General features: G+C 41.4%; 1 protein-coding gene across 3 annotated transcripts in view; it reads left to right on the top strand.

Annotated features, from left to right (window-relative positions):
• The window catches only part of DNMBP (dynamin binding protein), a 108164-nt gene that overhangs the window by 72024 nt on the left and 21827 nt on the right, over positions 1-14313 (top strand). For all 3 annotated transcript variants that reach the window (XM_024735031.1, XM_024735029.1, XM_024735030.1), the window contains 2 exons: positions 9545-9738; positions 10595-10694. In XM_024735031.1, coding sequence (XP_024590799.1) covers positions 9545-9738; positions 10595-10694 — 294 coding nt within the window. The remainder of the gene's footprint in view (positions 1-9544; positions 9739-10594; positions 10695-14313) is intronic.

The raw sequence follows: 14313 nt of genomic DNA, 5'->3' as shown, positions 1-14313 counted from the left end.
TTGTACTCTGGGCACTTGACTCTTGTTTGCTCTTCTTTTAGAGGCCAGGGTCTGGTAGAAGAAGGGGGAAATGGGTTTCCCGAGGTGGAAACCCTGCCAGCAGGGATTGTGCTGGATGGAGGCTACTTGCCACAATAGGCAAGGCAGTCACTGAGCAAAAGGCACAGGGAAAGTTTTTTCAGTTACTGTTGAGATTTAGGACCAAAATATAATAGATCCTTCCCTGAAGTCTGGTGATCCGGGAAGAGTCTGCTATGAGTCCTACAGAAAAGTCAGGGACCACAGTGCTGAAAGTTTAACATTGAGCAGGATAAACTTTCTCCAAATACAAGTAACATAGGTGCTGAAGGAAAAGAAGTGGTGGGGCTAGGTGGGCTGGCTGGAGTGATGTGGTCACATGGAAAACCAGGACTTAACGATCCCCTGCTTGGCCTGGTGGGAATATGAACAAATTTACAAAGATCGCTTCCTCTCAGAGTTTTCTAAACAGATTGCTAAGCAGGTGGGGTTTTTTTTTGCTTTTCTTATTAGACTAGCAGATTGTTATTTCAAGTGTTTTATTACCCATTTTCTTCAGCAATTTGAAGGGATTAGGTCAGGAAAGAAATCTCAGATTATAAAAAAGTGAGGAAAGAATTTGAAAGGGATTTAACAGGGTAATTGAGAGAGGACTGAGTAGTAGAGTATTCTTGTTGTATAGCACATGTTCTTTTTTCCACCTCATTATTTGTCACGTCAATATTATATGTTCACTAGAGGGGACCTAGAAAATACAGTAAGTTGAAAAGAAAAGAAAAAAATCAGAATTTTGTCACCAAGACTTTTTCATTTTCAAATATGTGCATTGAAAATATTTTTCCCTTTTTAACAAAATTGCAGTTCTCTCACAAACTCTTTTGTAATCTTTTTCCATTTAACAACACACATGGGACAATGTTCTGTATTAATGAATATAAATCTGTATCTCAGTGGCTGTAATAGTATTCTGTTATGCAGATACACAGCAATTTATTTAACAGGCCCCTTTTGGGAGAAATTTTGGTGGTTTCTAAATTTTCTTTATGCACTGATAAACATCCCTTCACTTGCACATAATTTCTGCCATAAATTGTCTGGAATACTATTGAATATTTACTGTGTATGACACTGCTAGATTTGATTCTGTCTGGGGGATTATTTACGTTATACTGAGTAGGGTTTTACAGCTATAATGATGTGAACATATGTATATGTGATTAAATACATAATTGTTCACAGTCTTAATGGTGGGTGACCTGTGGCTATACAGAGGTTAAGTGTGCTTTAAAATCACATCATTTTATCATTAGCTACCAGGTGGTCACCAAAACCCACAAGTAGATTTCCAGGTCACAGTTCCCAAGATTTGCCTGCCTGGAAAAAGCACTAGAGGCAGAGTAGCAATTGCAGGCTCTGGAGCCAGTGTGGGCTCACATCTTCCACATACTTGGCCAGTTATTGAATTTCTCTTCATTCATCAGTAGTGAGATGGGGACGATAGTAGGATTGTGATGAGGGTTAAATAAGCCAGTATTTGTAAAGTGCCTGAACAATGCTTGACACATAGAGTAAGTGCCATATAAATATGTGGTAAAATTTAAAGTTAAAAAGAGTTGCATTCGATGGTGGAGGGAGGCAATAACCCGGGAGTTAGGCACCATCCAGTAAAGCCTCAGGAGTCAATGGTGCCATCCTAGTAGCAGTGGGATGGCTCTTTACCAAAAGTTCTTCTCTCAGATTGCTTAAAATTTCACTAGTAGAGATGAATCTTGGCTAGCATGACAGTTTGTCTTAAATTACTGGCAATACATTAATAGATTCTTGTGGGATTAAAAAGTACTGATTCAGCTCAAGTCCCCATTGATCCTTCTATCCCAAATCCCAGTTCCCTCTCTGAGGCAAAACTCGCTGAGAAGTGTAGTGTATCCTCTTCCCAGACCTTTTTCTGTGCACTTACATATTATATGTGTGTATATGGAAATATGTAGAGGTTTTTGCATGTTTTCTCTCCTTTTTTTCTCTCTCCTCCTCTTCTTCCACCTTCTTTTTTTAAACAAAAATGACATGTTGTTCGGCAACTTTCTTTTCCTCACTTTCTTTTAAAATGTAAATGTTTGTGAGCTGTGAGCATGGCTCCCAATTCCAGTAAATTACTCTGTGCTGTTCTTGCTGTCCTGGGACCAGCCTGGTAAGATATGCATTCTGATGGCTTTAGGGTAAGGTACCTAGAGTACCAAGACCCGGTGCGGGAGGGGGGGGGAGCGCAGAGGGGGCGCGGAAAGTGAGGCCTGTGCCTGGCCAGGGAGAGGGACTGCCTGCCGAATGAGAGGTCCTAAGGGCAGAAAAGTAGACAAATGCTGCCCCCTTTACATCCTTGCCTCTTATAAGACTGCTTCCCTGAAAAGAGTACCCAAAAAAACACAATATGTAGCAAGGGGTAGGAAAAAGAGATAAAACTCGTGATTAAAAGCTCCTGAAGTGGGCTTCCATGGTGGCGCAGTGGTTAAGAATCCACCTGCCAATGCACGGGACACGGGTTCAAGCCCTGGTCTGGGAAGATCCCACGTGCAAGGAAGAGTGAGCCCCTGCTCACTGCCACTAGAGAAAGCCCGCACGCAGCAACAAAGACCCAACGCAGCCAAAAATAAATACATTAAAAAAAAACAATTCCTGAAGTGGAGTTGTGGCTGTTTTAGGACTAGGAAAGGAAAGCTAATAGGGAAAAGGCACTGACTCTGAGCAGAGCTGGGCCCGCTCTTCTGCATCTCAGTCCAGGAAGTGGAGGATTCCAGCTCCGTCCTTTAGAACAGGCCCTGTTGTGATAGCCTGGAGGACTCGGGACGATTCATATGTAAATATGGGAAAGCCTGGGGGAAATGCCTACCCTATTCAAAGGATTTTAGGGGGTTGTGGAGCATTCCAGAGCTCTGGGAAGATTCTGCTCTGCCTGCCAGCCCTTCCACCCGTGGGAACATTTGCACCAGAATTTTGGCGCTGCAGGTACGTCCCAGGGTTGCTGGAGCCTCACAAAAGCAGGTAGAACAGTTAGCCGCCTCATTCAAGTGCCGCTTGGGACCTCGCTGGGGTTCAAAAATTTTCCCCAGCAAAGACGGAGCCAGCTTTCAGAGGCAAGGGAAGAGTGAGCGGCTTTTGGCTTTTCTCTTTAACTCTGCTTTGGAATGTGGTTGGTAGAGTTGTGGGAAGCTGCAGGTTAACTGAATCGCTTCCTAGGAACACTGAGGTATGAGCCTGGGACCATGCACTAACCTGAGGGGGTGAGGATATCTCGAGAAGGAGTGGAATGGGGACTTTGCGGGGGAGGGGATGGGGTGGGACAAAAGAAAAAAAACAACCCATCCCTAATTGCTTTATCACAGTAGTAAGTTTGTGCAGTCAGCCCCAGCTCCTAACGCCTCCCGGGCCACCCTAGGAAGAAAGTGGGGCTAGTCTGCAACTTTTATTGTTAGGCTGGTACTGGGCCTCAGTTTCCTCCATGTGCTTCCGCATCCCCAGATTTTATTGTTCTTATAGAAAAGTGGAACTTTATGGTATCTGAACCATTTCTCCTCGGTGCATTTTACCTTAACCTGGTACAGGTAGCATTTTCTGGCCCGTTGTGGGAGAACTAACTTGTGTTGAGTAATTACCTTGTTTAATTTGCTCAACAGTTCTGCAAAACAGGTATTATTATCCTCATTGTACGTATGAGGACGTTGAGGCCCAGAGGTGAAAATGGACTTTCTCAGGGTTCCCCCAGTTAAAGAGTGGGGGAGTGCGCGATTCAAAGGCTTTCAGGGTGAGTGAGGGGCCCACTCTCTCACTTTGGTGTCCCAGATAGTAAAATTGTTGATCATTTTTTTCCCCCTAGGGTATATTTGGAATAATGGAAAAACAGTTTTACATTTGCAGCTATTTCAAGCCAGGTATTCCTAGTTTGATTTAATCCTTGAGTATTAATTCATGTGTGTGTGGAGCCTGGAGGTCACCTGCATCTTCAGAAGCACCTAGCATTTTGTTAAAACTGCAGATCCACCCAGATTTGCTGAATCAATCTCAGGGGTGGTGCCCAGGAAACTACAATTTAGCAAAAACACCCCACAGGGATTTTTGATTGAGCTAAACTGTTTTCCTTTTTGTTTTTTAAAGTCTGTTCCAGAATTTATAAATCCACCTGCAGGGAAAAAATAGCATGCTGATATTTTAGAAGAATTGTTACCATTTCTTTTTCTCTTCTTAAATATAAATAAAAATCTAATTGTGTCTCTTAGGTTGTAAGTTGCTGACTTCTAATTGATGAGTGCTTGCTGGTATTTTATGCTTTCAAGTATTATAATTAATAGAACTTTGATTCTTGAGAGATAATAGTTTCCAGGGAATTTTTAAGATTTGAAGCAAATAGGCCCTGACCTTTTAAAATTGAGATTCCAGGCTAGAGAGGCAGAATAGTGCAGAATAGTGGATTTAAATACAGGATTTGGATTTAAATATATTTAGATTCAAATTCCAGACTTGCCATTTACTCACTACATAGGCTGGGACAAGTTGGTCAGTCTCTCAAAGGCTAGGTTTTCTTATCTGTTAAATGGGAATAATAATACTACTTTAGAGTTTTGATGTGAATATTAAATGAGTTCAGGGCCATAACACGTAAAGCGCCTAGCACGGGGTAGGAATTCAGTGAGTGTTCTCCCTTTCCAGAGCTTTTTAGTCCTGTGTTTAAGGTGAATTTCTCTTCTCAACTTACAGCTTCTGAAACCATATTTGAGACTGAAATTCTGTAGCTTTGAAATCACGAAGAAAATTTAAAATAAGGCCATTGAAAATCAATTTTTTGTACACTACAATTAATTTAATCATAATTTACTTAATTTCTGATGAAATAAGAGTTATGCTTGAAATTTTGTCATTCTACCAAAAAAAGAGAAATTTTCTAATTATGTCTTTAAGTTTTATTTTGAATAATATCAAATTTATAGAAAATTGCAGTGGTACACAGATCCTCCTTTATTCACATTTGCCAGTATTTAACATTATGCCATATTTTTGTTTTCATTTTCTCTCTCGCTTACTTTCTCCCCCTCTCTCTCTACACACACACACACACACACACACTTTTTTTTCTTTACTGTTTGAGACTAGGTTGCATATATCATGCCCCTTAGTAAGTGCCAGTGTGTAATATGGATATTTTCATACATGACCACAATAGATGTGCCATTTCAGGAATTTTTTTTATTTAAAAAATATTTTTAATACAATTTTTAAAGGTTACTTTCTATTTACAGTAATTCGAAAATATTGGCTGTATACTCCGTGTTGTACAGTACATCCTTGAGCCTATGCTATACCCAGCAGTTTGTGCCTCCCACTCCCCCACCCTCTTATTGCCCCTCCCCGCCCACACTGGTAACCACTAGTTTGTTCTCTATATCTGTGAGTCTGCTTCTTTTTTGTTATATTCACTAGTTTGTTGTATTGTTTAGATTCCACATATAAGGGACTTCCCTGGCAGTCCAGTGGTTAAGACTTGGAGATTCCAATGCAGGGAGCGCAGGTTCAATCCCTCGTCAGGGAGCTAAGCTCCCATGTGCTGCATGGAGCGGCCAAAGAAAAAGATTCCACATATAAATGATATTATACAGTATTTGTCTTTGTCTGATTTATTTCACTTTGCGTGATTCCCTCCAAGTCTATCAGCGTTACTGCAAATGGCAAAGGTTTGTTCTTTTTTTATGGCTGAGTAGTATTCCATTGTGTGTGTGTATATGTATACACACCACATCTTCTTTATCCATTCATCTGTTGATGGACACTTAGGTTGCTTCCATGTCTTGGCTATTGTAAATAATGCTGCTATGAGCACTGGGGTGCATATATCTTTTTGAATTAGTGTTTTTTTTTTTTCAGATATATACCCAGGAGTGGAATTGGTGGGTCATATGGTAGTTCTGTTTTTAGTTTTTTGAGAAACCTCCATACCGTTTTACACAGTGGCTATACCAGTTTACATTCCCACCAACAGTGTAGGAGGGTTCCCTTTTCTCCACATCTTTGCCAACATTTGTTATTTGTGTTCTTTTTGATCATAGCCATTCTGACAAGTATGAGTTAATATCTCATTGTGGTTTTGATTTGCATTTCCCTGTAATTAGTGATGTTAAGCATCTTTTCATATGCCATCTACATTTCCTCTTTGGAAAAATGTCTATTCAGTTCTTCTGCCCACTTTGAAATAGCGTTTTTTTAATATTTATTAATTTATTTGGTTGCACCAGCAGGCTCCTTAGCTGTGGCATGCAAACTCTTTGTTGCGGCATGCATGTGGGATCTAGTTCCCTGACCAGGGATCGAACCCAGGCTCCCTGCATTGGGAGCGCAGAGTCTTCTCCACTGCATCACCAGGGAAGTCCTGCGTTGTTTGTTTTTTTGATGTTAAGTTGTATGAACTGTTTATATATGTTGGATATTAATCCCTTATCGGTCATATCATTTGCAAATATTTTCTCCTTTCAGTAGGTTGTCTTTTCATTTTGTCAGTGATTTCCTTTGCTGTGAGAAAGCTTTTAAGTTTAATTAGGTCCCATTTATTTTTGCTTTTATTTCCTTTACTTTAGGAGATGGATCCAAAATATTTTGCTGCAATTTATGTCAAAGAGTGTTCTGCCTGTGTTTTCCTCTAAGAGTTTTATAATACCTGGTCTTACATTTAGGTCTTTAATCCATTTTGAGTTATTTTTGTATATGGTGTTAGAGAATGTTCAAATTTCATTCTTCTACGTGTAGCTGTCCATTTCAGGAAATTTTTAATTGGTTTAATCATACACCCAATCTATAGTCTATATTCCAGTTTCATCAGCTTGTCCTATTAATGTCCTTTGTAGCAATTTTTTCCCCAGATCAGGATTCAGTTCAGGATCACACATTGCATTTATTTGTCATCTCTTCAGTTATCTTTTCTTCCTTCTTTCTTTCTTCCTTTTTTTTTTTTTTTTCCCTGGCTGCACCATGTGCATGTGGGATCTTAGTTCCCCAACCAGGGATGGAATCCACACCCCCTGCAGTGAAAGCTTGGAGTCTTAACCACTGGACTACCAGGGAAGTCCTTCAGTTACCTTTAATTGGGAATTGCTCCTCAGGCTTCCTCTTTTATGACATGACATTTTGAAGGATGCAAACCCCTAGGTTTGTCTGATGTTTCCTCAAGATTCATTTCAGATTATGCATCTTCGACTGTCTTTCTATATAGGGTTATTGTGTTACTTCTAGACCTGACATTTGGTAGCACATGATGTCTATTTGTCCCTAATTGGTCGTGTTAATTTTGATTACTAGGTTATGGTGTAACCCACTTCTCCACTCTAGAGTCACTTTTTCATTTTTGTAATAAATAATTTTTAATAACTAATTCAAAACTATGTAGATATCCCGATCATCATCAAAACCCTACCACCAACACCAGAATCATTCACTGATGGTTTGTTCCTGAACCAAATTTTATTCCGATGATTGCAAAATACTGATTTTTCTAATTCCATTGTTCTATATTTATTAGCTGACATTCTACCATAAGAAAGAGCTTTCTCTTCTCCCCCATTTATTTATATACTTATATACTATCAATAAGAGCTCGTGGATTCTTACTTTAGTCAATGGATTACAATGCTTTGCTGTGCTTAGTTATTTTGATACTCAAATTGTACAGATTTGGCCAGTGGGAGCTCCTTCAAGTTGGCTCCATGCCCTTTCCACATGAAGAATTCTGGTTCCTTTTACTGAAGAGTAGTCTTTAGAAGCCAGAATCTGGGTTACACTTTTTAAACATTGGAATTCCTAAATTCTTAGAGAAGGAGCAGTGGGGAAGGTTTTTGGAGACTAAAATCTGCTGTGAAAGCCTAGTTTTCCGTAAGTAGTTTGAACACTTGTGTTTTTGCTTCTTAGATCTGGGTAAAAATATTCTTGTAATCAAACTCAGACTTGCTAGTATGTTTACTTACCAAATTTGTCATTTTTTAAAGTAGATCTTAAGGAATTTGAAGTAAACAGCAGAGATTGCTTCACTGTTGAAATTTTCTCAGTTTATTTTAGCATTTAACATTCATTTTAAATGAACAAATGCCATCTCATGCATAAGATAATAGTTCTCTCCTCATATGTATCTAAGTAACAGGTATTTGTAAAAGCTAATGACAAAATACATATTTGTTTTCATTCTTAGATCATGTGGTATGGTTCTATAGAGGTTTTTTTATTGAAAATACTATTAAAGAACTTCGTACTTATAGGACATTTGTATCTTCCAGGACATTTGAAGTAGCAAAACTTGCTTGTGAGTCTTCATTAATGTTTTTTTGGTTGTTGTTGTTGTTTTATAAATTTATTTTATTTTTTTATTTTTGGCTGCGTTGGGTCTTTGTTGCGGTGCGCGGGCTTCTCATTGCGGTGGCTTCTCTTGTTAGGGAGCACAGGCTCTAGGCACGTGGGCTCAGTAGTTGTGGCTTGCAGGCTCTAGAGCGCAGGCTCAGTAGTTGTGACCCATAGGCTTAGTTGCTCCGCGGCATGTGGGATCTTCTCGGACCAGGGCTCAAACCTGTGTCCCCTGCATTGGCAGGTGGATTCTTAACCACTGAGCCACCAAGGAAGTCCCCTTCATTAATGTTATGATAGGGAGAATCTAAACAGTTTTTACATATTTTATTACATGCTAATATTAATCCACCATCACAGTAACTGGAATAAGGTGGGCCCTACAGTCACCCAGATCTCAGACAGATAATTCCTACCTAATTTTTGTCTTTCCCTTAGTTGGCATTATTATGTTCCCCATAATATTATTTTTAATGTGCTGTATCAGTATTTGTAACTTCCAGCTTGGTATTTCTGCTGCTAAGTTCATGAAACGGGTTTTATACCTAACTAAGTGAAAGCAGTTCTTTTTATTTATTTATTTATTTATGGCTGCATTGCGTCTTGGTTGCTGCACGCGGGCTTTCTCTAGTTGTGGCAAGGGGCTACTCTTCATTGCAGTGTGCGGGCTTCTCACTGTGGTGGCTTCTCTTGTTGCGGCGTGCAGGCTTCAGTAGTTGTGGCGTGTGGGCTCAGTAGTTGTGGTGCACAGGCTTAGTTGCTCCGCAGCATGTGGGATCTTCCTGGACCAGGGCTCGAACCCATGTCCTCTGCATTGGCTGGCAGATTCTTAACCAAGCAGTTCTTTTTAAGAACAGCACCTCTTTCAACCTCTTTCCCAAGGAGGTTGTAGACGCTGATTTGTCCTCATAAAATGGGCCAGCTACTTGTTTTTAGGACAGATTCTAGAAATGGTATCGCAGATGGGAGAAGTTCTTTCTGCAGGGATGGCTTTCTAAGCTCTTCATCTTCGTGATTAGAACTGACTTGAGGATCAGATTTCCTGATGATTGACAATTGCAAGACCTTTGGTTCTCAAAGAATGTGTTCTTTTCAACTGAAACTATTGCAGAGGCCTGCTTTTACACCCAGAGCTACTGACCAGTTCTCTTTTCCTTTCTAGAAATGACACTCCTCTCCTCCCAGTCTTCAGCACTAGTGGCCCCTTCTGGGTCTGTGTCCACTGAAAGCCCAGAGCAGAGGATGCTGGAGAAGAGAGCCAAGGTGATAGAGGAACTTCTTCAGACGGAGAGAGACTACATTCGGGATCTGGAAATGTGTATGGAGCGGATCATGGTACCCCTGCAGCAGGCACAGGTGGGAACTGTGGGAGAAAGTTAGCTTTGCCTTGAACGTGGTTCTCCAAGCCTGATGCATTAGGGTACGGGAGCTTTCACCACAAAGATTTATTGGGTTTGAAATAAAATGTATTGGGTTTGCTGCTCTTAATTCAAGGGCCCCAGTTTACATTTGTCATCAACTTAAGCGTTCACCATCCTGTCACTTATCAAGTCCATTATTAACTTATTAACTTAAGTTACTGCAATAATTCCTAGGACATTTCCTGTTTCTGTGGCTCCTGAAAACAGTTCCAGTGAGTCTGGGATTGTCACTTTACTGGGAGGCTGTGCAATAATATAATGACGTCTGGGGATGGTGGGTTACCTGGCTGTAGCACCTGATTGTATAAGGTTTATTCCAGAAAGTCTTACTAATATGTGTATGCTAGACACTCTCTTAGATGCCGAAAATAGGGAAAAAACGTTATTGGTATCCCAGGGATTTACAATCCTATTGCTTGTTACTTGACCACTTGGGCTCAGCTTGAGTGTGGACTTCTGGTGCAGTCACTCACAGAACTTCTCTAGGAAGTGGACGATGCCATCTGATTTTGGGTACTGGGTGGAATTTGTGTCCCAGTACAATTATAGAAATTGGTTCTACGGTCATTTTACTATGGTAGTAGGGGAGGGGGGAGCAGAAAGTAGTTGGATCAAGGACAGATGGTGACACTAAAGGCGATGTTAGATGTTCCCATTCTGGAAACTTCGTGAGAGTGAGTGAAGATAACCTTGAGCAGCTTTTGTATCATCCTTTGAAGAGATGTTCCTAAGGTGAATGATATGCCATTAATTTTGTTTCTATGCATCTTTGTTTTGTTTTCCTTTCTCAGATACCAAACATTGATTTTGAGGGACTTTTTGGAAATATGCAGATGGTGATTAAGGTCTCAAAGCAATTATTGGCTGATCTGGAAATCAGCGATGCCGTAGGTATGAGCCCCTGCCATTGTTTCAGAAGCAGGTTTTTTTGTTTGTTTGTTTTTTTAATTTCATAGGTAGGAGGCAGGGGAAGAAGGGCCCAGCTGGTACTGAGTAGTTTTGTTAGGAAAATTAAGTGTTAATTACTTAGTTTGAAGGTTATTTGGCCCCTGCTTCTCCTTTTATATACCTTGAGGTGACAGAGGATGCTTGCAATAGAAGAAATTTTTGTTGTCACATGATATGATGTTTTTCAGACCAACAGCTGCAGCCTGTTAGTGGGTCATGAGATCAGTTTAGAACCCAGTAACACAGTGGGTTTATCTTACAGCTAAGGAACCAATCACACTTAGATAAACTGCAGTATTATAGCAGGCTTCTGGCAGATTCATCCAACTTTGTACAGGAAGAAGACATTGTTATTCTGGTCAGGAACAAACCTGCCGTCTGTCCAGGAAGGAGAATCTATCTCTATCTTCCAAGGCTTTCTGTTTATATAAATATCCTTGGAAATATAATCTGGGACAAGAGCTGTCCCAAGTCATGTAGAAATGCCGTGGAGAATTGATCTTCAAAAAGTTGCCTTTCAGGCTTCCCTGGTGGCGCAGTTGTTGAGAGTCCGCCTGCCGATGCAGGGGACACGGGTTCGTGCCCCGGTCCGGGAAGATCCCACATGCTGTGGAGTGGCTGGGCCCGTGAGCCATGGCCACTGAGCCTGTGTGTCCAGAGCCTGTGCTCCGCAACGGGAGAGGCCACAACAGTGAGAGGCCCGCGTACCGCAAAAAAAAAAAAAAAAAAAAAAGTTGCCTTTCTTGGGAATTCCCTGGCAGTCCAGTGGTTAGGACTCTGAGCTTCCACTTCAGGGCACCTGGGTTCGATCTCTGGTCAGGGAACTAAGAATCCCACAAGCCATGTGGCCAAAAAAAAAAAGGATGCCTTTCTTTATTTATAGTCTTATTAATAAAAAAAAAACTACTGAATGGTCTCTAAAAAAGATTAGCACCCAATATATATTTTTCCAATAAAATAAAATAGAAAATATCAGAATGTACTGTAAATAATAACTATAGTTTTTTGAAACATTTTTCCAATTTTTTCTATATGTATACTGAGTCACGATTTTTTTTTTTTTAATTTATTTTATTTTTGGCTGCATTGAGTCTTCATTGCTGCACACGGGCTTTCTCTACTTGCTGCGAGCAGGGGCTACTCTTCGTTGCGGTGCGGAGGCTTCTCATTGCGGTGGCTTCTCTTGTTGTGGAGCACAGGCTCTAGGCTCGTGAGTGTCACTAGCTGTGGCATGTGGGCTCAGCAGTTGTGGCTTGCAGGCTCTAGAGCGCAGGCTCTGTAGTTGTGGCGCACGGGCTTAGTTGCTCCGTGACATGTGGGATCTTCCTGGACCATGGCTCGAACCTGTGTCCCCCACATTGGCAGGCAGATTCTCAACCACTGTGCCACCAGGGAAGCCCTGAGTCATGATTTTAATTTATTCATGTGGGTCATTGTCAAAATGTTTGAAAAACAATTATTTCTTATAAACAAGGGAATTGTGTTAGTTATCTATTGCTGTGTAACAAATTATACTAAAATTTAGTGCCTTAAAACTAGAAACCCGTTAGGTCACTTTCCTGTGGTTCAGCAATCTGGGAGTGGCTTAGCTAGGTGATTCTGGCTCAGGGTCTCTCATGAGGTTGGAGTCAAGCTGTTACCTGGGCTGCTGTCATCTGGGGCTCAATCAGTGATCCAGTTCCAAAAGCTCACTCAGCTCATCAAGCCTCTGTTCCTTGTCATGTGAGCCTCTTCACCATCTTCATGACCTCAGGACATGGCAGCTGGCTTTCCTCAAAGTGAGTGATCCAAGAGGAAGAGGAAGCTCAAGATGGGAGCCAGTGTCTTCTTTTTTTTTTTTTAATTTATCTTTATTTTTGGCTGCGTTGGGTCTTCATTGCTGTGTGCGGGCTTTCTCTAGTTGTGGCGAGCGGGGGCTACTCTTTGTTGGGGTGCTTCTCATTGCAGTGTCTTCTCTTGTTGCAGAGCACGGGCTCTAGGCTTATGGGCTTCAGTAGTTGTGGCTTGCGGGCTCTAGAGCGCAGGCTCAGTAGTTGTGGTGCACAGGCTTAGTTGCTCCCCAGCATGTGGGATCTTCCTGGACCAGGGCTTGAACCCGTGTCCCCTGCATTGGCAGGAGGATTTTTAACCACTGTGCCACCAGGGAAGTCCCCCCAGTGTCTTCTATAACCTGATCTCAGATACTACATACCATCACTTCTGCCATATTCTGTTGGTCATACAGACCAGCTCTGGTGCCTTGTGGGAGGGGGACATCTTATCACTTTGTTATGTTATTGGAATCATAGTGACAAGATGCTACCACAGTTCTAGCCATTCCACTACACACATCACAACATCTAGCAGAAGGAAAAATTGACCCTGTGTCGTTTAATAGTAAGCAGCCTTTCCAGAGCCCCCTCACCAGAATTCTCTTTGTTTCTCATTGGCCAGAGCTGGGTCACATGCGTATGCCTACACAGATCACTAGAGAGGGGAGTAGGCTCATTATGTTGACTTAGGCTAGGTGGTGTTGACCTGACTCACCTGGGAGAGAAATGGACATAAGAACAGTCACGGCTCTGCCCTCCTGCAGGAATGGCTGTGGGATGTTAGGTGATAGTGCAACTTTGTTAACATTTCTCTGGTATTTATTGTACTCCACACACCCTTTCAAGGTATGTCAAGCTTTATCACACTTGTTGCCTATAACAACCCTATGAGGTTTAGCTGCTATTAATCTTACTTTACAGATTGGAAACTGAGACTTACAGCAGGAAGTAATTTGCTCAGGGTCACATGGCTAGTACTTGATGGGACTAACATTCAGACTCAGGTCTTTTCTGCCATCTCTGCATAGGCTGTTAAATCCTGTACAGAACAGCTGCAAGAGAAACTGAAGCCTGGGGTCCTGCTCTCAGTTTAATTGGAGAGGTCAGAAGTCAGGGAGGTTGAGGAAGAAGAAGCACACATTGATTAGAGGTAGCCATGGTGACCTCATTTTTATAGGGGTCACCCTATAAAGCATAAAAGCCAATTTATAGGATTTCATAAGGCACTTGAAATAAGTATCTGTAGGTTATTAATTTGAATTATGAAAGAAATGAGAGAAACTGGTATCTGAAAGGAATTAATTATTAATCAAACATTTTTTCAATTTATTTTATTACCTGTGTATTATGACAACAGTAAAAAGAGGAAATGAAAACAGAATATCCATAATCTCACCCCCATACAATATCAGCTGTTTATTTTTGTTTTTCCCTTCCCCTTCTTGTCCCAAGACAACCGAGGATTTAGGTAGCCGACTGAGATGAGCTGAAGGCATGCGGAGGATGGGGGAGGAGAGGGCCTAGGAACCGTCCGGCTCAGAGCTTTACAAGGAGGGACAGTGTGCAGTGACCGTGGTATGCAATAGGCAAAGCCAAGGTTGGATGAGAGCACCAGCCTGGGGGCTCCAGTCTTGGTCCACCAGGAGGCCAAGCAGTGCATTCAGTGGGGAATTAATAAAGGACAAGGTTTTGAGTGTCTGATAAGGGAAGGTTCTGAGAAGTCAGGGAAGGCAAATTAAAGCTTCGCTGAG

This window comes from Neophocaena asiaeorientalis, unplaced genomic scaffold (assembly GCF_003031525.2).
Source record: "Neophocaena asiaeorientalis asiaeorientalis breed wild unplaced genomic scaffold, Neophocaena_asiaeorientalis_V1.1 scaffold240, whole genome shotgun sequence".
Classification (NCBI taxonomy): Eukaryota; Metazoa; Chordata; class Mammalia; order Artiodactyla; family Phocoenidae; genus Neophocaena; species Neophocaena asiaeorientalis.
This window is presented reverse-complemented; position numbering and strand designations above follow the sequence as displayed.